Raw genomic sequence first — 27,064 nt, forward strand, 5'->3', positions numbered from 1 at the left:
GACAAATCAGTCCGTACGTGACGCCGCTCGCGAAAATGACGAGATCGCCGATGAAATATCGCACATTGTCGCGAAGATCGTTCCATGACAAACGCACGACCTCAACCGATCCTTAAAAAGACGAACAAAGCACTCGGACACAAGATATCTTCTCGTACGTATCTTTTAAAATCCCACGATATTAATTAATCGTTTAAAGGGATCCTAAACGTCGTCCTATTTTATCGAAGAAACATCATTTTGCTTTATCATTCATATAGAAACAAAACGTGAAATTTTTTAAAATGAAATATTTAAAAAACGTTTTTATTTTTGACATAAAATCGGTATGTACTTTAGTCGTGGAAAAAGCATTTATTATTTTATTCAACTAATTAAAAAAAAGGTGCGCAAAAATGATATTTTAGATCCCCTTAAGAGTTTCAAAATTACACTATTTTACAACTAAATTCTTCATAAAAAATTTTGCATAGGAATCGTTATTATTTAAACATTTTATGTTTAATAAATACCTCGGATCATTAACTGCTAAGACATGATTGATTAAACGCGAAGAAGAAATAAAAGTTAAGCAAGGAAAGTTATAAAAGGGAACATAAACGCGGAGATAAAGAGTTCTTTTTTTTCGCATTTGAAACTATCGCGTATACATATGTACCTATATTGTATACTACATGTATTACACGAGAGATGTATCGCTCCGTTATTCCGGTTTGCGATCCTTAATTCTTCCTCTCCGCGATTTTACGACTCGCATTAGCGCGCAGCGGGTGCGCACGTTGCCCTAAACGCGAGAATGGCGTAACATGTAGTATAATCGATAATTTGTAATAGCGGGAGTTCGTGTATAATTTGTGTTCCGTTTCGTTGCTCGGTTCGTAGCCGGAGGCGCGAATATTGCGTCACGCCCCGAGTATAATAACTTAATAGCGCACGCGGAACGGGATGAGAATTCTGCCGAAGCGCATTGACGACGCTTGTTGACGAAAATGATTAACGCGATGTTGTCACGGCAGTTATTAAAATGGGGAAATAAAATAAATTGTGAAATATACACGCGACATCTGAACGATCGCACATCTAATTTAATTACGTTTCGGATTCGTTCCCATATTAATCAAACGCTAAAATAATAATTAAATGAGATAAATATACTGATATATATATATATCAGTATATTTATCTCATTTAATTATTATTCAATTAACCTAATGATTTTAATTTTAGATAAAAATGATAAATCGTATGTTCAATTTGTTCCAAAAATTTCGTATATTTTCATAAAAATTAATATATTGTACACTGCAATAGTTTTGCATTTATGGACGATTGATTACAAAGAGTTACGCGATAAACAGCTGATGTAAGTAGCTACGACGGATATCGTTGGTCTAATTAGCGCGCGTGACAAGTCGCGGAGAGGAGGCTCTCTCGAACGCGAAGTTCACGAAACGATCCCGACACCTACGACGCTCTCACCGTAGATTGCTGAAAGAATCTGCCGCTCTTGCTAAATCAACGATTTATTATTGCTCGTGTAGCAATAACGCAAGCGCGGTGCGAGATGCGCTGGTATACGACAACGTTGCGATAATGCGGATAATCGCTCGCTCTGGCCCGGTTTCAAGTGTCTCGATCTTGATCGATCGTTTTGCGACGTAATTGATGTGACGTTGATTAAAAAAAATATATATATACGATCAATCACGCATCGATCGGTGGTTCGATCGTCAATTAACGATATTTAGCAGAGTTCTCTTCCACACGCGCGATTTTCCGCGACTTATGAATAGTTTTATGAAGTTAGGATACTTGGATCATCAAATGATACGCGAGATAATTCGAAAAAGTCTTTTTATCAGCAGGTATGACGATATATTTTGTTATTTTTTTTTATTATATTAAACGAGATATTTACATATTTTATCGAAATAATCGGTAAAAAAATTAATATTTGAAATTAAAATATTTTTAGCAGAAAGAGAGAGAAAGGAAATTTATTGTTTTATTAATTAATATGATGTTAAATTCTTTCTTTAATGAAGAAAGAAGAAATTTATTTTAATTTATTCAATACCGGTATAGATTTCCGGTTGCGATTACAGATCTGCGTGTTTCCGGTGACGGCGGCGCATCGCGTGAAATTTTGATGCGGGCGAAATTTCACGCGAGGGATTAATCGGGAGCGGTTTTGATCCGTTCGAAAGTCTCGCACGTGCATTATTATTAGTCTGATTTATGGCGGGAAAAACTTATTAATTGTTCTTATGCACGCGCCGATGTGATGTGCGCCGTTAATTGTTGAGATTTTTCTCTTTTACGATGGCAATTGCATTATGTAATTTTTTTGCGCGTCTCAGCTAGTGCCAAACTAGATGCATTTTTTTATTTATTAATTATTAGGATTAGAATTTTTTTTGTTAGGAAAATTTGAGAAAATCTCCTTCTCTTTTCTTCTAAATCGAAGAATAATATTGCTTGTTACGAATATTGAATTTGATGTCTCATGAGCAGTGTTTGCTGTTATCTAAATAAAATAATATAGGTGATTATTTAGATGAAATTTTGCTATCATCTTATCTTTAATATTTATTATGTACATCTGCATATTAGATGAAAAAAGTGTTATTTTTATTAAATTATCTAGAATAATGTTCAGATAATTCGATTTAGATAATTAGGTTCAGAGCACATAAAAATACTTGAGTATTTTTTATTAAATAGCAGAACTAAACAGTAGCAATGAAAACTTACAAATAAATACAAATATTTTTATATCCTTTCTATAATTTACATTTTTTTTGTAACTATGTTTACATAAGCAGTCTCAAAAATAATATTATCTGGAATTTATCTAGATAAATTGCCATATAATTTCATCTTTTATCTATAGGTATATTCAAAACAAAATCTTCATCTTATGTAAGTTAAATTTACATATTTTCATCTCATTAATTTCATCTAGCTAATCATCTAAGCACAACACTGGTCATGAGATTGCGATTCGCTCGTTGTATCGTGAATGAAAAATTCTAAATATGTCGAAAAATGTGTCGATTCTCCGAGAAAGCTATATTTGCGCTAAAAACTCGATGAACTTTTATTTATTATCAGAATTTTTGTATCAAGAAAATTGGAGAAAATCTCTTTCTCTCCTCTCTCTAAACTAAATCAAGGAATATTAATGCTTGTTACGGATGTCGAGTTCGATGTGTCACAGAACTGTCATTCTCTCGCGTCACTCATGTGTCAACTGCACCTCGAGGATCGTCCGAAAGACGCTGGACCAGACTTCTCTCAGATCATCGGCGGTCCCGCACAAAGGCGCGCTCTGATCGGATGCAGTCTACAATTTGCGAGCGGTCTCTGTGGCTGCGCGAGATTATAGAACTGCTGATTATTCAACGGCTGACTATTCAATGCATCGTTCCAGGTAAGCGTCGCCTCGAACCTTTTTTTCTCTCTTTTTAACATTTATCCGCGCCGCAATCATGACGTTCGTAAATTAGAGAACCGAGACAATCGAGACTAGCAATCGGTTGATCCTCGTGGCGTTCTTTTATTTCCTTTGTCACGTACCGATGTTTCTCCTCTTCGACGTCGTCGATCAATTTCGACGGATCATAGATTCTTGACCCCTTGACCCGTGAGAGATATTTCTCCGTCGCATTCGACGGACAGCTATTATTGCTCCGAAATCGGCCTAGAGTCGATGACCCGTGAATGTAATCAATTTTAAATTTAATGCAAATTTCATTCGACGATTGATCTATTTCGCTCGTTCGCGCGAAAATAAATAGATCGATTCTTCCTTCGCGAGATAAACATGTCGTGACGCCAGTGTTGTGCTTAGATGATTTTAAAATTAGCTAGATAAAGATGAGATAAAAATATGTCAATTCATCTTAGATAAGATGAAGATGATTTTGTTTTAAATGTATCTAGATAAAATTATATGGCGATTTATCTAGATAATAATTTTTAAGATTGCTTATATAAACAGTTATAAAAAAATGTAAATTATAAAAGGAATACAAAAAATATATGCATTCATATTTTTATTTATAAATTATTATCGCTTACTGCTTAAGTGCTACTATTTAAGTATTTTTATGTGCTAAGATTCTAAATCAAAATTATCCGAAAATTATTCCAGATAATTTAACTAAAGATAATACTATTTTTCATCTAAGACGCAACTACAGAAAATACATATTTCTATTATCTATATAAAGCTAAATGACGCCAAAGTTTCATCTAGATGATCATCCGCATAATTTCCTTTAGACAACAGCAAACACTGCGTGACGCAAATGCATCCTTTATCGAAGGATGCATTTTCCCTTGGTTAGCGCGAATATATTTTGCAAGCGACTGCCTGAGAGGAAAGCGCGCGAGGTTTTTCCAGCGTTCAGAGGTGCATCGCAACCGGAGTCTCCAGAAGAGAGACAAATAGCTGCAACTGCAGCGGAGCAAGCACACGATGCAGCTCGCCGGTGATAAACAGATGGTTATGTGGCATAGAGGAAAAGCGAAAGTCACGCCGCGTTCCACTCTCCTCTGCCTTCTTTTCTTCTCTCTCTCTCTCTCTCTCTCTCTCTAAGCGAGCGCATTGTGTGCGCACATCTCTGCGCCCCAGATAATTAATATCCGTGGTACACGGGGTACCGGCATTTTCTGCGGCCGCCGATGCGGCGCTGAATCGCCTCGCGCCGTTTGTTGCCTCACGTTTCCCGCGCTAATTGATTAAAAGGGGATCATCATTATTATTACGTCGGCGCGATACGCTCGCACGATTTTCTCGCTCCGTCCGGGGGGTGGAAAGGGAGGAGGAGGTTTCGCAACGGAACGTCGTTATGACGGAACGATAGCTGGAGAGAGAAGAGTGGGATCGGTGCCTCGATTAATCTATTTGTGCGCTATTTTCCGGCTCGGGACATGACGATATAACGGGCCGACGCGCTACGTGAATGCGGCACGTAATGAGCAGTGATGCAAAGTACCTGGTACTCTTTTCTTTTTTTTTTTTTTTTTTTTTTTTTTTTTGATACAACGTTCCCGGCGAGTTATCCTAGCGAGATACGCGCGACGATGGGGAAATATCGAAGATAAATATTGAAAATTTTATGAATTTGTGTTGTTGCACACCTTGCATTTCTCTCGCTATCGAGATTGACCTTAATAACAGATAACTCGGGGACAAAAAATGAAAAATATGTCCTTAATAATCAAGTGTTTTATAGCTTATAAATATCGTGTTCTTGGATGCTTGTTTATTTCTGATGAATTTCAGCGATCGTCTCTATTATCTTATTAATAAAAAATTCAGATAAGTGAAAAACATCTCTTGCATCGTTGCGAACACACATGTATTTATATCTAATTATACGCTTTAAATTCGGTGAAAATTAAACCGTAGAATTTAATTTTTTCATTTCTCGAGTTATTGCATTTTTGTCGCCAGCAGGATAAATTGTCGCTTTATAATTTATAGTTATGAATATGTCGTTGCTTATTCATGCAGTTCCGTATCTGGCTATCGTCATCAACGCTTCAGTCAGATGAAACATATCGATTCGCGGCTGATTCCGCTTGACCCGAATCGGGAAAAAGAAAAAAGATCAAAGTCGTGACAGCCAGGAACAATTCTCCCGGGGGCTAAAATTGCGCAGAATCATCAACCTCATCGACAACTGTGAGTATACGATATGCATTTGTCTGTTTCATCGTCGTGTCGGGTACAGATTTCTCAGAGTGACAAAGTTCCCCATTTCTTCTCTCGTTATAGCAAGGGAAAGACTCGGCTTTGCACGTCGAAAGATTGCGACACGTTGCTGAAGGAGTCTTTTTTTGAGTTCAACACGGTTGAAAAATGTGTAATAAATTTAACAGATATCTCACATGTCCCAAACGGTCCACAGAAATTTTTGTGTTATTTAACATAATAATAATATTAATATTTTAACACAAAATAAATGCAAAACTTTAAATAATTTATAAAATAAATTTTGTGTTAAATTAATATATATATATATAGTTTTAATGTAAAAATATCGGGTTAATTTTAGATTTTATCATCCCCATTTATATTATAGAATAAAAAATCAACATTTTTTGGTGTAAATTTTAAGATAAATCGTGTCGCTAATAAAACAACATATTTATTGTGTAAAATTAAAAATAAATACACATTGTGTTATTTTTACATCTTTTTTCAGTTGTTTTAATAATTGAACATTTAAGTTCAATTAACACAACAGCAATATGTTAAATTAGCACATGAATGTGTTAAATTTAAATATTTAACACAAAAATTTTAACGGGGATTATTTTTAACAAGAAAACATAAATTTTTCCTACTGTAAAATATTACGTAGAACGGACCTACTTCGTTCTACGCAATAAAAATTTTTCATGCAAATAATTCTCTCTCCATTTCTTAGGGAGAAACAACGTACGATGTGTAACAATTAATTCACGTATATATAATAATAATGTATTACCGCGTAACGCGTAATTAAGCTCAATCCCGATGAAGTATTTCCCGCGCAGTGGCGTAATAATATTTTTACTCTTAAGGAAGTGTAACGTAAAGCAAAGAGAGCAGCATTTAGCGGAGAGAAGCATCTTCCGCGGTACGAATCACTGTGATTATCGTTTCAATTATCTCGGCTAGATTATCAAAGTGTTAAACAACATTTCCGCGCTTTGTGAAACTTCACGTTTTTATTTCTAGCAAACGTGCCACGGAATGACGTGTTGCTTCGGGGATTTTCGTGCAGTTAGATTAAGATTAAGATTAAGTGAAAAGAAAAAAATATATATTTTATATTATAAACTTTATTTATAAAAAAGAAAACGTTCGAATATCATGTTGTAATCAATCATAATCTTATAAGGATAATTTCGCGTTTTACACGCGAATAAAACCCCGGGTGATAAGTAACCATTATTCAACGAGGACCTTCAAATATATCCAATTAGCCATTCGTATTTTTTGGACGCAGAAAATATAACATGTAATTTTTTAAACGTTGCGTCTCGCGTCTCTTTTACCACAGCGAGAGATTCGAAGATTCTTTTGAATGGATTGCACCGTATAAGTCGACCGAATAATCTGTAAAAATGTGGAGCCTGCTTGTTGTATTCGAAATTTATCAAGGCCGCCTTTTACTTTGAAGACTTCATTCATACTTTATTTGTTCGAGGACGTAAAAATCCAATAGTTCAAGGATTTTTAAAGCTAATATAATAGAGAGGAATCTTTAGCTATTGATATCAAGCGATAAAAACCTAGATATGAATCTATTATTGAAAGTGAAATACCTCTCTAGGTGCAAAAATTGAAAAGATTTCTTATAAATTATTTTTCTCTAAATATTACGTATTATTTAAGAAAAAAATTATACAGGGTGTATCTAAATAATGTTTCTTATATAAACATATAGCTACTTTTATATCTCTCCCTGAGGAGTTACACTTTTCTAAAGAGGGTAAGAGATAAAAAATTAATTAAATTATTTTTTTCGCCTCTTTTTAAGAAGTCAGATGGGATCATCGGAATAAAATCTCGAAGTAATATTATTCCAAAAAAGTCTCGGCAAAGTACCAAGCGAATTAAAATAATTATTGATTTCCAACGAAAAATTAATTTTCGTCGAAAATGACGCATCGACATCCGCGTTCGGCTCCGATAAAGCCTTTAAATTCTTATTGATAAAAATAAAGTTCATATTTTGTTTCTCAAATTTCAGACTAAAAAAATAAAAACTAAATTGTTACCTCTCTCTTTAGAAAAGTGTATAACTCCTCAGGGATAGATATAAGAGTATATGTTTATATAATAAACCCTCCTTAAAATTTTCGACAAAAAATCATCTCCTAAATTTTTCGCTTAGATTTATATACATCCTGTATATCTAGATACTTTGTTCGAGAAGAAATTAAAATTTTGTCCGATAAGTCGCTCCTCCCTCGCTTTTCTCGGGAAGACGCTTTTCTGCTTGACAGATGAATCCCCCGTCGACGAAGTTCGAGCATCATTTCGCAATGTCGCGGCATATCGCGAGTCGAGGAGGCCCCATCGCGGGCAATTAATCCGAAAGGTCGGCCTCCCGTCATAATAGCCGTCAGAGCCGGGGACCCTCGAAGCGAAGCCATGATTTATTCAGGTGGATGAGGCGACTCGAAATAACTCGATGTGTACGTCGACCTTCCTTCCTCGTGCCGCGTCATGGCTCCCTTTTCCACCCTTGTCGAGCGAGACGCGGGTTGATCTACATGGATGAGGGTTTACCTTCCTCCGGAACGATCCAGGCTCTCGTTGACGGAGACAACAGGCTCATCATTAATTAAATATCCATTTACAACACGTGGCGATATCGATCCATCGATCGCGCGCTCTCGAACATATGGGAGAGGGCTCAGAAGAGCACTAGCGTTATAAGTTTGCGTTTCACGAGTGACGTGATAACTTCTTATGTCGCAATCAGTCTTCTCTCCTTCTCTTTGCTATTTAATAATTATTTGTGCATCTCGTTCTACATAATCTTTGAAACAGTCGGTTTTGTAACAAAATGTTACAGATTTTCATGTTCTATATTATTTAAGAAACTGATAATCTGAAAGTAATGTGAATCATTAATATCGATTTTTCGAAATATTAACGAACTCTTCAAAAACGCGAACCTATATCGACAGATTAATTTTTATCAGAATGAATAATGTAATAACAGAACATCGGGACACTCATTAAAATGAATAAGTGAAAATGTAACCAATATGGCAGCCAACTCTCCCAGGCCTGTCATATAATAATATATTAATTATAATATATTTCACTATTTTTAAATAATTTAATAAAAACTATTTTTAATACTTAATATTTATTCCTATACGGTTTTTCAACCGTGTTTATTTTTAACATTTTTTCAATTGTGCACAAGATCTAATACAAAACTGTCAAAATAAAAAAATCTGCGCTGGCGCACATTGAATAAATCAGCCTAAGTTGGCCGCTATATTAGTTACATTTTGTTACGCTTGACAGCATGATAGTCAATATAGAAGTGTCTTGACCTGTATATAAGAACGTGATCAGGACTCTCTCTTTCTTCTCTTTTCCTTTAAAAGATAGGCGAAGTCTACTTCTGCATCGTTTGATACAGAGAAAAAAGAAAGAGAAAGAGACATTGAAAATAAATATTGATTACGGTTATATCAGGTAGGAATATAAAAGAGCCAACGTAATCATCAATATATAATATATCAATATTTATTAGACGTCGGACAAGCTTCGCCACTTTCGACGGTATTCGTCTTCGATTCATGTGCGTGCGACGCGTAGCCACGCACGTGGATATGTACGCAAGCAAAGATTGTCGCCGGTGACATTGCGATATTCCCGCGTCGAGAGGAAAGTCATAATTATGGCCGTCCGCTTGAGATTTCACGGTTACCACGTTCGTCGCGCATCCGCGCGTGTTCCGTAATCGCGCGGCGAGATCATCGGCACGCGGCATCATTCTCGCTGGCTCACCGAAAAAGTCCGAGATGAATTAATGATACCGTCGGGTAAAGGCCGAGAAAAATGAGATAGTGGTCGTGCGCGATCAAATTGAATGAAATTAGTAATTTATTATCGGAAAAATTATGACCCCGATTTTTACCCTCTTGCGCTCAATTCAATCTCTTTATTTGAACACATTTCATTTTATTTCCCAAAAAAACTGAGATTTATTTTTGTAAAAAAATACTATTGATTTTAATCAATAAATACCATATATATAAATTAATGAATATTGAGGAAAGAAAATCGTGTGTTTATAATATATATTAAATGAGAGAGAGAAAAATAATGTATTCCCTTATCTATTTTAATGTATCATGACACAAATTATTTTCTCGTTTATATATTTTATATCAAATATTACAAGATGCACTATAAACTGAAAAAAATTTTTCAAAAAAAATGTCTCAATTAAATTATTTATTAGGCAGCATTGAAATAAATATTTATTAATTTAATAATTTTTTTTCAGTACACCTGATGATCATATTTATAAAATTTACATTATATCGGGAAACCCGTCGTAACTTCCTTGAAAACTGCTTTTACCGAAAAGGGAACATTAGTATGATTTGCGATTGTAATATATCCATTAGCGCGTAGTGAAATTATATTTAAACGTAATGAAGTGTCGAAAAACGCGAAAGTAATCGCGAAAGGTTGAGCCACGGTTACGACTCGCGCGCATCATCGTTATCATATTTACGGCCGTGGAATCGCCGTTGACACGGCAGCTCGTTTCCGCGTGTACACACGCGAGAACGCGCCGGAGAAAGGAAGTTTCCCTCGTCGCGTCGCGCATCTCCTTGAACTGGTGCACCTTGCTGTCACGTTCCCCGCGTACTAGCACGTGCGCTTCTCACAGCTGATTCGTGAACGGCGGATTGAATTGCCGAGCGAACTACAGGGTGACCGGTAAATTCTTTGAAGAACACTTTAATTGATTGGCTACACGCGAGATACTATCTCTCTTCTTTTAAATAATTATACATTTGTGCAAATTTATTATTATTATTAAGTGATTGCATATAAAATTTTTGACTTTAATTGAGATGATGAATTCTTCGATGAATTCATAATTAATCAATTAATCTTGAGATTTTAAGAGGGAGGCTATTATGTAATACAAAAACGAAATTATTATTCGCGTAGGAAAAGAATCTTAGCAATGTATCAAACAATATGGATTCATATTTACACCTTGGCTCAGAATTTTTTGTTGAAGACGATATCTTAATCTCTTAATATTTTGACATATGATTGACAGTTCGTATAAAAAGAATGCCTTTACACAGTGGTAAATAAACTTGAAATACAGAGATATCGAAGAAACACTTGCATATATGCGATCCAAACGTGTTCACCGGATATCTCTGTGTTGTAGAAGAAAAATGCGACCCGGCACAACATGTATCGTGTGTGTGAAAACGTGTCGGGCTTTAGACGACTGTAAAACAGCGAATGAACGAGCCAGTGCTTTCTCTCAGGTAACATCGCACGGGCACAAACGTAGTTACTTTCTTTTGCAAGAACGCTCGTCTTCGTGTAGGGCTGCCTATCAAAGGCACTAAAGTCAGAAGGCTAACGAGGCGGGATTGCATTCAATAGAAAAGGCTTTAAAGGGATCAGAAGTCAATGTGTGATTCATGAAAGTCATATCGTTGCTTTTTACACGTACATAAAATCATGTGAATTCTAAGGATGGAGAATTAGGGTCGATATATAATATTTAAGAAAGTACGATATAATTACTCTATATTTATTTCTATAAAAATTACTACACATTAAAAATGTGCTATATATATATATTCATTATTGCTACATTGCAAGGATTATTTATACTCTAAAAACTCACCTTTAAAAAAAGGTAAAAAAGGCGACCAGTTAAGGGCACGCCATTAACAAAAATTATCCATTGCAAACCCATGTACAATAGAATTGTATGAAAAATTATCGATTATAAACCCATGTACAATCGTAACAAAAGTAATGAAATAAAAAAAAAAATTGCGCCAAGTGAAAGTAGAAACTTGTACCAGTGGAAAATTAAAGTTGCAGACATATATAGAGTCGTATAATGAATCAGTAAAAATTTAAATTTGCAAATGTAGAATCGTACCATAAAAAAACTTATCTTTTAAAAAAAAAGATAAACAAGATGCCAAGTCCATGCGCCATGTGAAAAAGTGTTAAACAAAAAAGTATTTTTAAGTAAAAAAATCTATCAATTGACAAAAATTTATGTTCTAAAATTAATATCTCTACAAAAAGTAATGTCCAATTATTGCGCGAATAAATAAACATTTTTATAAAAAATTAAAATTTAAAAACTTATGCAAATTTAAAATTAATATAAAATAAAAAGAAATAAAAAAATTTTAGTTAAAAAAACTGGGCGCGCTGCAATGAGTTTAAAAGTAACAATTTAATTTTAATATCATTAGAATATTATTTAGCAGCGCGCCCAGTTTTTTTAACTAAAATTTTTTTATTTCTTTTTATTTTATATTAATTTTAAATTTGCATAAGTTTTTAAATTTTAATTTTTTATAAAAATGTTTATTTATTCGCGCAATAATTGGACATTACTTTTTGTAGAGATATTAATTTTAGAACATAAATTTTTGTCAATTGATAGATTTTTTTACTTAAAAATACTTTTTTGTTTAACACTTTTTCACATGGCGCATGGACTTGGCATCTTGTTTATCTTTTTTTTTAAAAGATAAGTTTTTTTATGGTACGATTCTACATTTGCAAATTTAAATTTTTACTGATTCATTATACGACTCTATATATGTCTGCAACTTTAATTTTCCACTGGTACAAGTTTCTACTTTCACTTGGCGCAATTTTTTTTTTTATTTCATTACTTTTGTTACGATTGTACATGGGTTTATAATCGATAATTTTTCATACAATTCTATTGTACATGGGTTTGCAATGGATAATTTTTGTTAATGGCGTGCCCTTAACTGGTCGCCTTTTTTTACCTTTTTTTAAAGGTGAGTTTTTAGAGATTATATCATTCATTTTTGTATATGATAAGCATCTTTAAATAAATAAGCAAATTCAATTTTTCTGGCATTTTCTTATTTTAGGTACATATATATCCAATAATTAATATACAAAATTAAATATTATTCATCACACAATTTGTATCAAAATAATATATTTTTAAAAATTTATTTTAAATTTATTTAATCATTTTTATCATTGTGATTGTAGTGGCAAGGATTTTATTGCCCAGTGTCATTGCAAGCATCTGGCCTGTATATACCATAATATATTGTGTAATACATTGGCTAAGTATGACAATATGGATTTTGATAGATTCCCATGGAATATTGGAATTTTGTCGGACTTGCAGTCATCCACCACATATGCAGCTTACAATTAAAGAACGCATTTATTCCATATTATTTGCTTCCGTTATTGGCATAGTGCACATTTTTATATATCTCAATGCTGTAGATAGCAAAACATTTTGAAAACATTTATCTTTCTATATTATCTGCTTTTTTGAAAATATTGCAGCAAATTTATTATGGCAATATGCTTGTTCTCCTGCAGTTAACGAGGCTTAGTACTTTAATATAATCTTTATTATTTGTATTATTTCCTTTTTCTTGGGAATTACAGCAATGCTTTTGTACTATATTGTCTTGCATCCCTCAAAAAGACAACATACTTCAAACGCACCAGTTCAAGCAATGTAACTTTGATATTTATTTACTTTAAAAAATGAGAGATAAACTATACAATATGCAATTAACCTTATCTTATGACTTTTATAAATCTTATGATAAAATCTAACTCTCTCTTAATCTTTATTATGAAAAGAATCTCGGTATTATATGAAATAATTTCATTGTAATTAATAGTTTAACTTTCAAAAATTTTGCAAAATAAAATAACTCATACATTGTATTTCTACCATATATATAAAAAAAAGATAGGTAAATATAAATAAATAAATATATATTTATGATATACAATAAATAAATATATATTTATATTTATATATATATATATATATATATATATAAAATGTTGGATTTTTATTATATATATATAATTTAAAAAAATCTTTTTTATATGCTATTGAATTTTAATACATACAATTTTGATTATATGTATTTTAATTGATTATATTTATAAGTATTTTTATATTATCTTAAAAAGACTGCATAGAATTATTTGTGCGACACTCTTATATGTATGTATAATTAATAGGGACCAACTACACATTTTTTTTCCACTGAATAAAAACAATCTCAATATTAAAATTAAATTATAAAAAAGATACTGTGATATTTTATTGATGAGAAATGTACATTTATAATTGTATTAAATACAAAAATAAACATGCCATGAATTACTATATATACATATTTTCATAATTATCAAACTTAAAAATATAAAAAGGTATACCTTTGTTAAAAATATAATATTGTTACCAAAGAAGAAAGCACTATTTAAAAACTCTAAAAGTTCATAATTTGTTAAATTAGTAATTAAATACTGCATTTTGTATAATTTTTAAGCTTTATTCTTTTATTTTTTTTTATTTAATTGAATAGATATTAACATCCAATGTAGCATACAGATTAAATTAACAACCAAAAAAATAAATCTTAACTTTGAAATATATTTTTGTTTCTTTTAAATATCAATCAACTGGATTTTGTACTACTATTAATATGAATTCTTTATCTGGTGCCATCATAATTTTATGTTTTTTGCTACGTATGCGCAAGAAAGTTAAATCATTTGTTGGATTCAAGTCACGTACGACAGAACGAGCTTTATCTGACAATTGACTTATCAAACCTGCGTATTGAACTGTTGTCGTATTATCTAATGTTGACTTTATAGGAATACCTAAAACAAATATAATTTTATAAATTTTTGTTTACAACTACAAGTAAATCATGTCAATGATCTCATGTAATACCTTCTGCATTCACCACTATTGTTCCAACTACCCTTTTATGAGACTGAATTTGTTTCATAGTTTCTTCAACCTCTTATAAATTATTTCATCGAAATTTATTAATAAAATTTTTATTTTAAATATTCCAATAACAGAAGCAAATCATATGGAATAAATGCGTTCTTTAATTGTAGGCTGCATATGTGGTGGATGACTGTAAGTCCGACAAAATTCCAATATTCCATGGGAATCTATCAAAATCTATATTGTCATACTTAGCCAATGTATTACACAATATATTATGGTATATACAGGCCAGATGCTTGCAATGACACTGAGCAATAAGATCCTTGCCACTACAATCACAATGATAAAAATGATTAAATAAATTTAAAATAAATTTTAAAAAATATATTATTTTGATACAAAGTGTGTGATGAATAATATTTAATTTTGTATATTAATTATTGGATATATATGTACCTGCAATAAGAAAATGCCAGAAAAATTGTAAAATAGTTCCTATAGCACTGATATTAGATTTATCTTGTTAAGCTAATCGAATGCTGCGATGATAACTAGCCATTGCCCAACCCATGCTCACAAGTGAGCTGATAATGCTACCTGCTTGATGTACAACTGAAAAAAATATAGAAGCTAATTAAGAAAATTATTAAAAATATATGCATAGTCATACATAGGCATTTATATAATTGAAATATTATTGAAATAATAGCAAAATATCTGATTTTGTATCACAGACTGTAAACTTGCACATAAATTATTATGACAATAAATTTGCAAATAATAACATTAAAATTGAATGTAAAAATTGAAATTGAAAATTGAAAATATCTAACCCCGCACGCTGTCAATATAGCGGAGGGCAACTATCGCCGTCTGTTGTAAAACGTGCGAGATGGACATTTCCAATACATGCATCTATTCATGTGTCGTGTACGTGTGATATATGTGTGCGCATGTGTTGTATACGTGTGAATACGTGTAGCACGATACTACTATGTATGCGTGGTCGATGATGATAATGATGACGGGGACGTTTCTTAAAAGAAATTTTTCATATTTCGACTTTGCAATTATATATCTCTGCTTACAAATCACGTAGAGCAGAAATAAAGACACTTTTATTATATAATTCAAACTCAATCTATCGATTAAGTCTAGTATAAACTCGATTGCTTCAGCCGTTATTGAGAATTCGAAATATTATAAAGACTCAAATGTCCGACTCGCGTTAAGATACACGGAGTCTCGGCTACGCCCTTAACTGGTCGCGAGACACTACCGTGTCTCTTGATTTACTATAATTATTATGTTATATTTTTACGATAATATAAAATACAGTTGCATGTTACATGAGACTTAAGAGAGAAAACGCGACATATTATTAGTTTTTAATTCTAAAAATACAGTCGTCGTTCGATAGTAATCTATTGATTTTCCTATCTTTCTCTCTCTTTTATGTGAATTATAAATAACACATTTTTTACGTGTCTTTTAAAGCTAAAAATGTACTACGACTATCTTTTCATTGGTCAGGCTTCAGCTCTTTAAACTCTTTTCCATCCGTATTTATTCTATCGATTCAACATGATTATATAGTACGTGTAATTATACGCGCACATATACGTAGTATATATTAGTATATACTATATATATTAAAATGACAAGATAGGAGTTATTTAACCAGTCCGTTATAAACTTATAAAACCGGTTAACAGCTTTCGAGCGGTGTTTGAGGATAATATTTGCACCTGTGTGTCAGATTTATAAAAATCCTTTCGCGTAACAATATATATTAGATAGTTTCATCGACCTGCAAGGAACAAATCGCACACGTCAAGTTTACGCGTTGTGAGACACGAATTTTCACGTCGAGATTTCATTTATGTCGCAGGAATCTTATATAAAAGCTAAAAGGACTTTACGGATTCACCGTAATATTACGTCGAAAATCCGACTCCAGTCGTGGGCGCGCGCAAGAAGAAAGTTTCATCTTCGAAACTTCTTCACTGCTGTTAACAGCTGAAATTTTCAGTATACAAATGATCGTCTTTTAATAATTTGTAAAAATATCCCTTTTCGAAGAAATAGAAATAATATACGTATAATGGACATTTATTATATATTTTGAAAATCTCGATGGAGTATCCTTACATCTTCTTTCATCTCGTATTTCTTTGTCCAATTCGTAAGGAGAAGTCACACTCCTGAGACGACTATTTACCAATTCTGAAACTTTAGCGTAACTTTCTCCGGCGAAGACGTCGATTCGCGAAGATCGATCAGTGAAAGCACACGATAATTGATCGCAAATACAAAGAGACTCGTGAGAGAGGGAGAAAAGATATGTGTCGGAAAAGTCAAGGCAGCAAAGCTGCCTTGTCGAGACAAGGATATATTTCGCTTCTTTCGTAATGTTTCCGGATAAATAATAATAATTCTGTTTACCTTGATTTGAGAAAAAACAGGAATCTTTAGGATATTTTGTTAATCAAAACTATCGACTTGCGAGTGATTGAAAATGAAACAAATTAGCTACCCTAATTCCAAACAAAATTGATTCCAAACTCACATACATATCAGTAAAATCATTTATTTGTACGAGAGGGAAAGGTGTCGCACCGAGAACACACAAGTAGATTTTGTTATTTGGAGACAATTTTTCTCGAGTAAAATATTGAGGCATCAATAATTTTCGAGTTATAAGCGATTGAAAATGAAGAGTTTTTTGCAAACTAAGCCTTGTGGAAATAAAATATTAACAAAACCACATTCTCCAATTAATTTTAAGTAGAGTTTAAGTACTTTAATAAAATTTTAATTTAAGATTTAGTTATAAAGATACATGATGGCAAAAATTGAGAACATGCAAAAAAATGATGGTTTCCCTCGACATTTTTGCTGAGGAAAAATCGTCTTCAAATAACAAGATCTACTTGTATATTTCCGGTGTGACATTTTATGTCAAACACGCTGCATATTTTTTTATACAACATTTACCATAATTATTGATTGAAGTCGGACTATCAATCGGTCGATCGCGCGACCTTGTGTTTATAATTATTTATATTCTCGAAACTGTATCGACCGCAATTAGTGGTTATTCGTCGAAACGATTTGCTGGATATCGATTCGTTTCCTGGTAATAAATACAAGTAATCCATTTGAAGATCACGGACACGTATTACATAAGTTATGATCGTCGATCGATTCGAGCCTCGATAAAAGAGGCGCGTTTTCTCGCGAAGAGAGGGCTCGTATATATTTATCGAGGATATACTTCGCTTCGGGATAGCTTCGAGTGATAGCATACGGATAGATAGATTCGCAGGATCGTTCGTTTGCCGCTTTGACATTGACAAAGATAATAATACGATACGAGGCGAAAAGCGTAAGCCTAAGGCTAGTACAGGCATATAGGAATCATTTGCACTCATGACTAATGGATACCGTCGAGATTATCTTATCGTCATCGAACGTCAAGTACCATTAAAAGACGCTTTTCTCCTGATGCACTAAGATCTCTCGCGGCAAGAGATCCAACAGATGATAGATAATTCTTCCCGGCGTTTATTACTACATATATGTCCCGTATCGCGTATATAAAATCTCTCCATTAGCTCAAATTAATTTTAATCAAAATTAAAATTAAATTATTCTAAATTATTTTTAAAATTATTTTTAAATTATTTTTACTCAAATTAATTTAACCTAATGTTAAAATTGAAATAAATGAAATAACAATTTTGAAGATTCCGAAGAGAGACCTCGGGAAATTTATGATGAAAAACGTGAGATCTAAAGCTAGCCATCTATCCAAGGAATGCAATCTGAGCACAATGGATGGCACTTCGCGTGGAAAAATGGTAAAGCGACGCCGGGGTAAAAATAGACGCTAGGGGTAGCATCAATTACAGAAGAGTGACGCGATATGTAACCGATTTCTCTGTCTATGGGACAGCGACTTCGGTATGGCATAACTTTAGCGACGCTTGAAGTTTCACTTCGTCGTATATAAATATAGCGCGCGACTTTTCATATGTAGCTCCACGACGCGTAATTCACTGACGTGGAATCTGACAGAGAAATGTATGTGTGTGTGTGTGTGTGTGTGTGTGTATGTGTGTATGTGGTACGCGCCAACTCTCTGTTTCATGACAAGCAAGAATACCTCGCGATCCTTAAACGTGTTTTATTTGGACGAATAATGTACCGTGTAGAACAAGAAAACAGTATTGTTGTTTCGTCGACCTTATTTTTGTCGACAGACAAAGGCGGCATAGATGAAAAAAATTATGGAGTGAATATAGAGCTAATGAAGAATAAAATCGCCCTTTTATATACAGACGAAAGAAGAAACGCAATAATATGGAACTACATTTTAAATTATGACAATTAAAAAAAAATATCATACGTGGGAAACAAGTATTGAAATTATTACAACACATCCGTGTCATCATCGTTTCTCCAGATTTGTTCGATGTTTCGGCTTCATGCTAGTTTCATTTCAACGTTTTTAACGATACAAGGCCGGCATGATTGCGATATTTCATTTCGTTTGACAGAATATCGACACGTATGAAATATCACCTAAGTAAATGTTATGCCATTTTTTTCTACTTTCATCATACGTGATTTCCTTTAACCGATCGCTGCGAACTCTTCCCTCAGATTCCTAAAAATAAAAAAAAAAGGAACGTATCACCTCCGAATCTCCGCAAATCCAACAATACGGTCAAGCATCGTCGGATCTTGAAGCATCGCTGTTCTTCACGGTGCCTCGCTCGAATTATCTGTCGGGGGTGAATTTCATAACTGCGTCGCGGCCGGGGGTTGCATCCGGGGTGCACCGCGCGCGAGTTTCCGGGTGGAAAGCGAACGTGGGCGTGGCGTCGCGAGGGTGAGAGGCGTGGTTTCGCGCGATCAATAAAACCACCGACCCTCTCAGCCACCCCATCCCTTCGACGACGGGGTGGCGAGGGGAGAAGAGAGGGTGGCCACCGAAAAGCGGGCGCAGGGAAGGAGAGAAGAGGATACCCCAGTGGGGTCGTCCGAGAGGGTGCATACAGAGTATCGTACCTGATCGATCCCTCTCTGCGAACCTCCTCTCATCTCGCGGCTGCCCGCGCAACCCTTCGTCGAGAGAGAGAGAGAGAGAGAGAGAGAGAGTCGACCTCGCGTCTCGCAAGTACCATGGCCTCTGGAATTACGTGGGAGACTTCATTCGCGGCACGCAACAGTCACGCATCGTCGACGTCTGCAAGCTCGGTTCCGGCCAGACGGAGATGAATAGGGATTTGTCGTCGACAATCGGGATGCGGAATTGGAAATAGGTTGTAGAATCTTTTCCGTTGTGTATCCTTTCAAAGAATACACAAAGTATAATTCTTCAAAATAGTTTTTTTCTATTATTTTAAAAATAAATTTAAATTAATTTATATGGATAAAAAAATCGTTCGCTAAAAATGGAAACAAATGATAAAATATTTGTGATTATGTATATCCTTTAAAAGAAAGATGTATAATTCTCCAAAATAGCTTTCCTCTATTATTTTAAAAATGAATTTAAATTAATTTATATGGATAAAAAAATCGTTCGCTAAAAATGGAAACATTAAAATGATAAAATATTTGTGATTATGTATATCCTTTAAAAGAAAGATGTATAATTCTCCAAAATAGCTTTCCTCTATTATTTTAAAAATGAATTTAAATTAATTTATATGGATAAAAAAATCGTTCGCTAAAAATGGAAACATTAAAATGATAAAATATTTGTGATTATGTATATCCTTTAAAAGAAAGATGTATAATTCTCCAAAATAGCTTTCCTCTATTATTTTAAAAATGAATTTAAATTAATTTATATGGATAAAAAATCGTTCGCTAAAAATGGAAACATTAAAATGATAAAATATTTGTGATTATGTATATCCTTTAAAAGAAAGATGTATAATTCTCCAAAATAGTTTTTTCTCTATTATTTTAAAAATAAATTTAAATTAATTTATATGGATAAAAAATCGTTCGCTAAAAATGGAAACATTAAAATGATAAAATATTTGTGATTATGTATATCCTTTAAAAGAAAGATGTATAATTCTCCAAAATAGCTTTCCTCTGTTATTTTAAAAATGAATTTAAATTAATTTATATGGATAAAAAATCGTTCGCTAAAAATTGAAATATTAAAATGATAAAATATTTGTGATTATGTATATCCTTTAAAAGAAAGATGTATAATTCTCCAAAATAGTTTTTCTCTATTATTTTAAAAATGAATTTAAATTAATTTATATGGATAAAAAATCGTTCGCTAAAAATGGTATAATATTGTATATGATAGAAAAGGGCTTCGTTTTACAATCGGATCAAATAAATTGTGTAGACTTAAAGATGTAATGCCAGAGGTGCATGCAGACGTAGCATTATGTAACCGTTCCTTGGCTAAATTGAATGAGCAAATTTCTATGGTCGGAAATTCGTCAAAATTTTTATTCAACGACGCAATTACGTGAAACGCTACTATTCCGTTCTCTTCTTCTTTTTTTTCGCGATTTATCTCGAACGTAATGTATACAAAAATAATGTACAACATCGATCCTGTTCTCCTGACCATTTATATGCTTCAGATTGGAATTGTCGCGATATTGCATTTCCATGGACGGGCCTCATTCAGGACACAGTATCACGCGAAATTCGATTTAACCTTGTTACACGATTTTTTGCTAATATAGGCATGATACAGGTCGTTATCATATATCTTAGTTATTGTATCTTATTTTTTATTAAGAAATATAGGCATACAAATTAATCTTTTAAACAAAATTTGTGCGTAAAAATCCCTTTACATACATATAAAATGTTTTCATAAAACTGTCAACTTGCAAATTTTTTGCAAAAAATACATCAACAAGTTTTTTAAAGAGTCTGTCTCTAAAATTTGGTCAAACCGACAACACACGCATACGTAAACACTTTTGCTATTTAATTCAGAGCGAGCGTTTCGCGACGCAACGACGCGCGAATTAATCCATTCACGCAAATGACTGACGCATAAGCGAAATTACGCAAGGCACGATGATCATTTCCTGTACGCAAATGCACATAACGAAGTTCCGTTAAAAAATGTGAAAGCAAGTGTGAAAAATGTAATACTATATAGAAAACGATTATTAAATAAAAAAAAATAGACTTAAAATAAAGAAAAAAATCAGACATAATATAGGACACAAAACAACTTTGATCCTTTCGCAAGATTTCGCGGATTTCGCAATAATTCGCTCGAATATTGTTACTGTCCTTTTTATCGTAAACACACAATTCGGCTTTCTTTCTAGCACAATCAAAAACCTCTTACCAGATATGACTTTTGTAACTCTGGACATCAAGTGTAATAAAAGTTTTAAAAAGTTCGCCTTCGAAAAAGATCGCACATATTCTTCACTCTATTATAAATACTTTCAGCAGTTATGCAATGCATCCAATATGTAAAACTAAGGTTTTTATAATAATGTTTCTCGTAAACACCATAAAATTCTTATTCAAAACTCAATTTCAGGAAAACAATCTAATGTTGTCTAATCATTAAAATTTTAAATATTCTCACATCCTGAGTGCAACATTCTGTATAGAATATTTATATTTTATATTGTAATATTTTAAATAATAACGATAAAAAAAATACAAATAACATTTAAATAAAAAATTATAGATTTAAAATGAATTTTTTCAGAAATGGTTTAAAAATTTCCAGAATTGCTAGATGTGCCAGAAGCACATTTTTCATATACTATTCACAACATAATAATTCGATATTCTTTTCTTACGTTAGATCTCAACTATCATGGCACCTTCCATTTGAGATACTTGTGCAACTTCAGAAATCTAGTGTCTATATAAGATTAAAGTTCATGATTTATTTCGCGGGATGGCCACTTTCTCCTACGTGCCTCCAAATATGTACAGGCTGTATTGCGGTTAATTAGCCGCGCATGTATTCGAGTTAGAGAGAAGAAAGAACGAAAGTAGGGAGGAAGGTGTTCTATCACGATCGAGATGAATTGTAAAAATTCCGCGAATCGGCAAATCGTGTCAATCGACACGAATAATCACCTCGTAACGCTCGTGTTCGCGTGTGAATAATGGCGAATCAACATCGAACTCGCAATTTGACGCTTGGTAATACGATGATATATCGTAGAAATTGTAGAAACATTCATCTTTCCCCTTAGGAAGGTATGCATCTTCCAAGATAATGCTGCAACTGCACGCCAAGTTTTGGAACAAGTTTTCAGAATTCAGCATAATAAATGTATCTTGAGTGCGATTGATGATTCTAAGAATTGCAGTGTACAATAAATTTTTCCTCTATTTTTTAAATCTATATGAATGTCAATCAATTTGATAAGTAATAATTTTTTTGACAAAGATAAAATACAAAGTAAAATATATCTTACTACAGATTATATATGCATTTTTTATTGGCTCTTATTGCTCGAGGAATAAAACCAATTTTTTCTCGATAATATTTTTATTGACAATACAAATGTCGCCAAGTTCTTAAAGAAGTTTTCAGAATTCAGCATATAAATGTATCTTGAGAGTGCGATTGATGATTCTGGGAATTGCAGTGTGGAATAAATTTTGCATCCATTTTTCAATGTATGAATGTAAGCAATTTTATTTGTAATAATTCTTTTTATACAAAGAAAATACAAAGTAAAATATCGTATATTTTACTACAGATTATATATGTATTTTCTATTTGGCTACTTAAGAAATAAAACCAATTTTTTCTTGATAATCTCATATCAAATGTCGCAATTTGCATTCAACATTACATCAATCTTTCTTTTTCTCTCTGCCTCTATTGCAAATTAAGTTTCTATCAATATAAAGTTAATACACAAAATTAAAGAACAGAATTTTATCTTTTATTCAATTTTTCTCATTAATCGATATTGTTTTTAACAATGGCATAAAAGTTTTTTGCTTGACAATTGAAATATGTCAAAAGTATTTTGTTAAAATTATAATCATCTTTTTCAATGTACATCTTTTCTTTTCAGAGAGTTTTGCTCCACTTTAGTAACGCTTGCGTCAACGGATTTCTCGTGAAAGACGTTGTCAGAAACATCCTTAGACTCACGATCGCTTCCCTGAAGGATAGAAATAGGCGGATATTGAAGGGAACAATAGTTCTCGTAAATCATAGTTCAGTAATGTCAAACCTGACGTTGACTCAGCTGATCGAACACGATCCTGCAGAGACGATGTCACAAAACAAGGCCAGCAGACGAACGTTATCTCCAAATAAAGTGATTACGCATATACGTGGAATACTAATTAAGCCAGGTAATTTTTGAACTAAACTCTCCGTTAAAATTACTGCATATTATGTGTTTTGTATGTATGTTGTATGTGTGAATTACCATATTCCCATTCCTCAAATCTGCATAAAATTAATATGATGTTAAATTAACTCTAATCTGTTAACACTGATAATACGAATATCATAAATTTCCAGTTTATTAATACCGCAAATAATAATAGAAACTAAACATCCAGCTTAATTGATCTAATAATTTAACAAAATATGATAATAATTAATAGAGTTGGAAAAAGAAAGAGAAAATATTTAAAATATATTTTTTAATAACATAAAATAACATAAAATATTTAAAATGAATAATCTCGAGCATAATATATTAATTCGTCGAGCTCGAAAGTGCATAAATGAAAAAAATTTTCCGGATTTCCTTTATAAATTTATAACGCCGCTCGCAATTTTCCTCTTACAGGATTGTTCCGCGATAATGGTTGACGAGCCGCATCTTTTATTTACACCGCGTACTCGCGTTTCGCTGTCATATATCTAGCATGACATTTCCAACTGGTTTTCTTTTCCGATTGTCCAAAAATTTCCAGTCATTCTCACGAGGAATTACGACGATCACGCGATCACGGATTTCGCATTAATTCTCTCGTCTTCCTCCGGGTTTCTTTACGTCTCTTTATATAGCGCAACTTTCCGCATTTTACCGTGGAAGAAATCAATTGACGAGAAACGGGATCGCGTTATATTCTTAAGCGAAATGCTTGCGTTGTTTTAAGGCCACCGAGCTAATCGATCCCGTGCGCAGGCCATGGTCATCACGATTTACATCGCGCATACTCTACGAGTTTATAATCTCGGCGATCACCTATGCACCAGCTGTCTTCGGCAACTACGACGCTCTTGTATCTTAAACTGTAAAATATAGAGTGCTGTAAAATATCTCAGCAATAATTAGACTACACTCTTTACTTTAGTATCTTTATTAAACGAAAAGATGTCTTTATATAAGCAGCAATTTATATATTTTGATGCGTACTATAAATTATATACATATATTATAATATTATATTATTATAATATATGATTATATTATATGATTATAATATGTATGATTATATATGATTATAATATATGATAATACATAATATATTATTATATAATATATGAATTCTAGATATAAAAAAATTATGTAATGCCTTTTGTGAATTTGATCAGAGTTCTATAATTTTTTAATTAACAGCTGTTAATATCGTCGAAAGAGTACGATAATATTTTGATCTATATACCTCTCTGGATGCATGTTTTAGGAGCAAGGTATTGATAGAAATAATGATCGATTCGCTAGGAATTTTTGGAACTTTTAGCCTCGGTGGGAAAATGACGAAATCGCACTTCTTTATATCGCTTTCCCAAGCTAACATATATCGACGCCTCGTTCGTAGTTTGACTATTTGCATGAGAAGTCAATGTTTACACCGTCGACGAACGCACTTACGTAAAACACCGCCATTAACTGGTCAGGTGGTGATTACGATTCCGCTACGTGCGTTTTCTTCTTCATTGGCGCCGGCGGAACGAGAAATAAATGCATAATTGCGTTAGCAACGATTTTTCACCCGCGTGAAAACAGTTGGATTCCAGAATTTCGTAAGGCTGCCATTGGCAGATTGCCTGTTTGCAATGTCGCCTCCTGGTTTAACGGCTCCTAGCCTCGGACGTTGTGCAAATCCCAGCTACGAGGTACAATTATTCGCGAAAAAAAAAAAGACTTTCGCGAAAGAATAGGCAATAAAAACTTCCTCGCGCGAATATTTCAATATATCGTTGCCTGAAAAGGAAATGAAATGTCGGGGTAAATGTCAAATAACGTGACTGTTGCCGCGGTTTCGACACATTATTTCGCATTGTTTTAAATCTTTCACAAAATCTTTTGTAAAAATGTCGATAGTTATTCGGTGCCTTCGCGTTATGTAAGACGAATCATTAGCATCTTTAAGGATCCCTCGATCCTTCATCACTGCCATAATATTTAGCTTTGCGCAAGAATGGATTTTGCAAGCCTTTTCTTTAGCCTTTTAAAACATTGCTCGATCGAGAAACGTGCGATATAATCACGTCATTTTAATCCTCCGCGCAGCGGGAATAACGAAGAGTAAATGATAATCTCGCTAATTTTCACGGTTACGCGGAAACGCGGATGAATCAGACGAACGGAGAGGAAAAGCGAGACCGATCTCCGGAGATTTCAATTCGTCGCGAACCATACTTCGTTCTTCTCCTCGATTATATCCTTTTTACCATCTCCCGTTTCCTCTCTCTTTCTCGTTTTCTCTTTCTCTCTCTCTCTGCCTTTCAACGCTCATTATTCCAAACCTGCCTTTCAATTTATGTAAATCACGTTTGCTCGTAGCAGCGACGGTGACGAAATTACGTAGGGAGAACAAACTAGTTATGAACAGTCCGAACGTGTAAATAACCGATAAAAAACCGATTCAAACGTGAAGGAATTTTTAAAGAAAGGAAAATCTAAAGTTGGAAAAATTAAAAATAAATTATAAAAAAATATCTATACATGTATAAAAATATTTTACAAATCATTTCGTAAAGAATATGTTTTTAGCATCATCTTTGATACTATTTATTTATATATATATTATATTCAGTATTTGCTGTTATCTAAACAAAAGTATATACATGATTATCTGGATGAAATTTTGGCGTCATCTTATACTTATATAGATAATAAAATATATGTATTATCTATATCTGCATCTTAGATAGAAAAAAGTATTATCTTTACTAAATTTATCTAGAATAATTTTCAGATAATTTTGATTTAGAATCATATCGCATAAAAATACTTAAATAGAACTTAAGTAGTAAGCGATAAAAATTTATAAATAAAAATATGAATACATATATTTTTATATCCCTTTTATAATTTATATCTTGTTTATAACTGTTTACATAAGCAGTCTAGAAAATTATCTAGCTGAATCGCCATATAATTTTATCTTTCATCGATATATTTAAAACAAAATCTACAATAAGATGAATCGACATATTTTTATCTCATCTTTACCTAGTAATAATTTTAAAATCATCCGAGCACAACACTAATTATATTTGTAGAGAGCGCGAAAAAAAAGAAACGTATAAATATTTGAGGATATATAATCGACAATGTTATTTATCT

General features: G+C 33.0%; 2 protein-coding genes across 3 annotated transcripts; one reads left to right on the plus strand and one right to left on the minus strand.

Moving 5' to 3' along the window:
- On the plus strand, positions 1-23,902 carry LOC114941926 (uncharacterized). 2 transcript variants are annotated; one of them, XM_085485286.1, is made up of 4 exons: positions 1-154; positions 3,221-3,433; positions 5,525-5,695; positions 23,600-23,902. In XM_085485286.1, exons 1-3 carry the CDS (start codon positions 85-87, stop codon positions 5,563-5,565), a joined length of 324 nt encoding a protein of 107 aa, XP_085341412.1. In that variant the 5' UTR covers positions 1-84; the 3' UTR covers positions 5,566-5,695; positions 23,600-23,902. The 2 variants fall into 2 exon arrangements, with proteins under 2 accessions (XP_085341412.1, XP_085341411.1); XM_085485285.1 differs by lacking the exon at positions 23,600-23,902 and adding an exon at positions 5,789-5,913.
- Positions 14,035-15,756, minus strand: LOC146722157 (dynein light chain roadblock-type 2-like). The gene is made up of 4 exons (XM_085485310.1): positions 15,365-15,756; positions 14,988-15,143; positions 14,526-14,860; positions 14,035-14,452 (listed from the first exon to the last, which is right to left on the minus strand). The coding sequence occupies exons 3-4, from the start codon at positions 14,581-14,583 to the stop codon at positions 14,241-14,243; spliced, it is 270 nt and encodes an 89-aa protein (XP_085341436.1). The 5' UTR covers positions 14,584-14,860; positions 14,988-15,143; positions 15,365-15,756; the 3' UTR covers positions 14,035-14,240.
- Positions 23,903-27,064: the final 3,162 nt, after the last annotated feature.

The sequence above is a fragment of the Nylanderia fulva genome, unplaced genomic scaffold (genome assembly GCF_048542155.1).
Source record: "Nylanderia fulva isolate GAGA-0341 unplaced genomic scaffold, ASM4854215v1 Scaffold36, whole genome shotgun sequence".
Classification (NCBI taxonomy): Eukaryota; Metazoa; Arthropoda; class Insecta; order Hymenoptera; family Formicidae; genus Nylanderia; species Nylanderia fulva.

Coding starts and splice junctions, on each gene's coding strand:
- LOC114941926 (XM_085485286.1), top strand. CDS start 85: ATGACAAACGCACGACCTCAACCGATCCTTAAAAAGACGAACAAAGCA. Junction 155..3,220: donor CGGACACAAGATATCTTCTC/GTACGTATCTTT, acceptor GATGTGTCACAG/AACTGTCATTCTCTCGCGTC. Junction 3,434..5,524: donor TATTCAATGCATCGTTCCAG/GTAAGCGTCGCC, acceptor TTATTCATGCAG/TTCCGTATCTGGCTATCGTC.
- LOC146722157 (XM_085485310.1), bottom strand. CDS start 14,583: ATGAAACAAATTCAGTCTCATAAAAGGGTAGTTGGAACAATAGTGGTG. Junction 14,453..14,525: donor AATAGTGGTGAATGCAGAAG/GTATTACATGAG, acceptor TATTTGTTTTAG/GTATTCCTATAAAGTCAACA.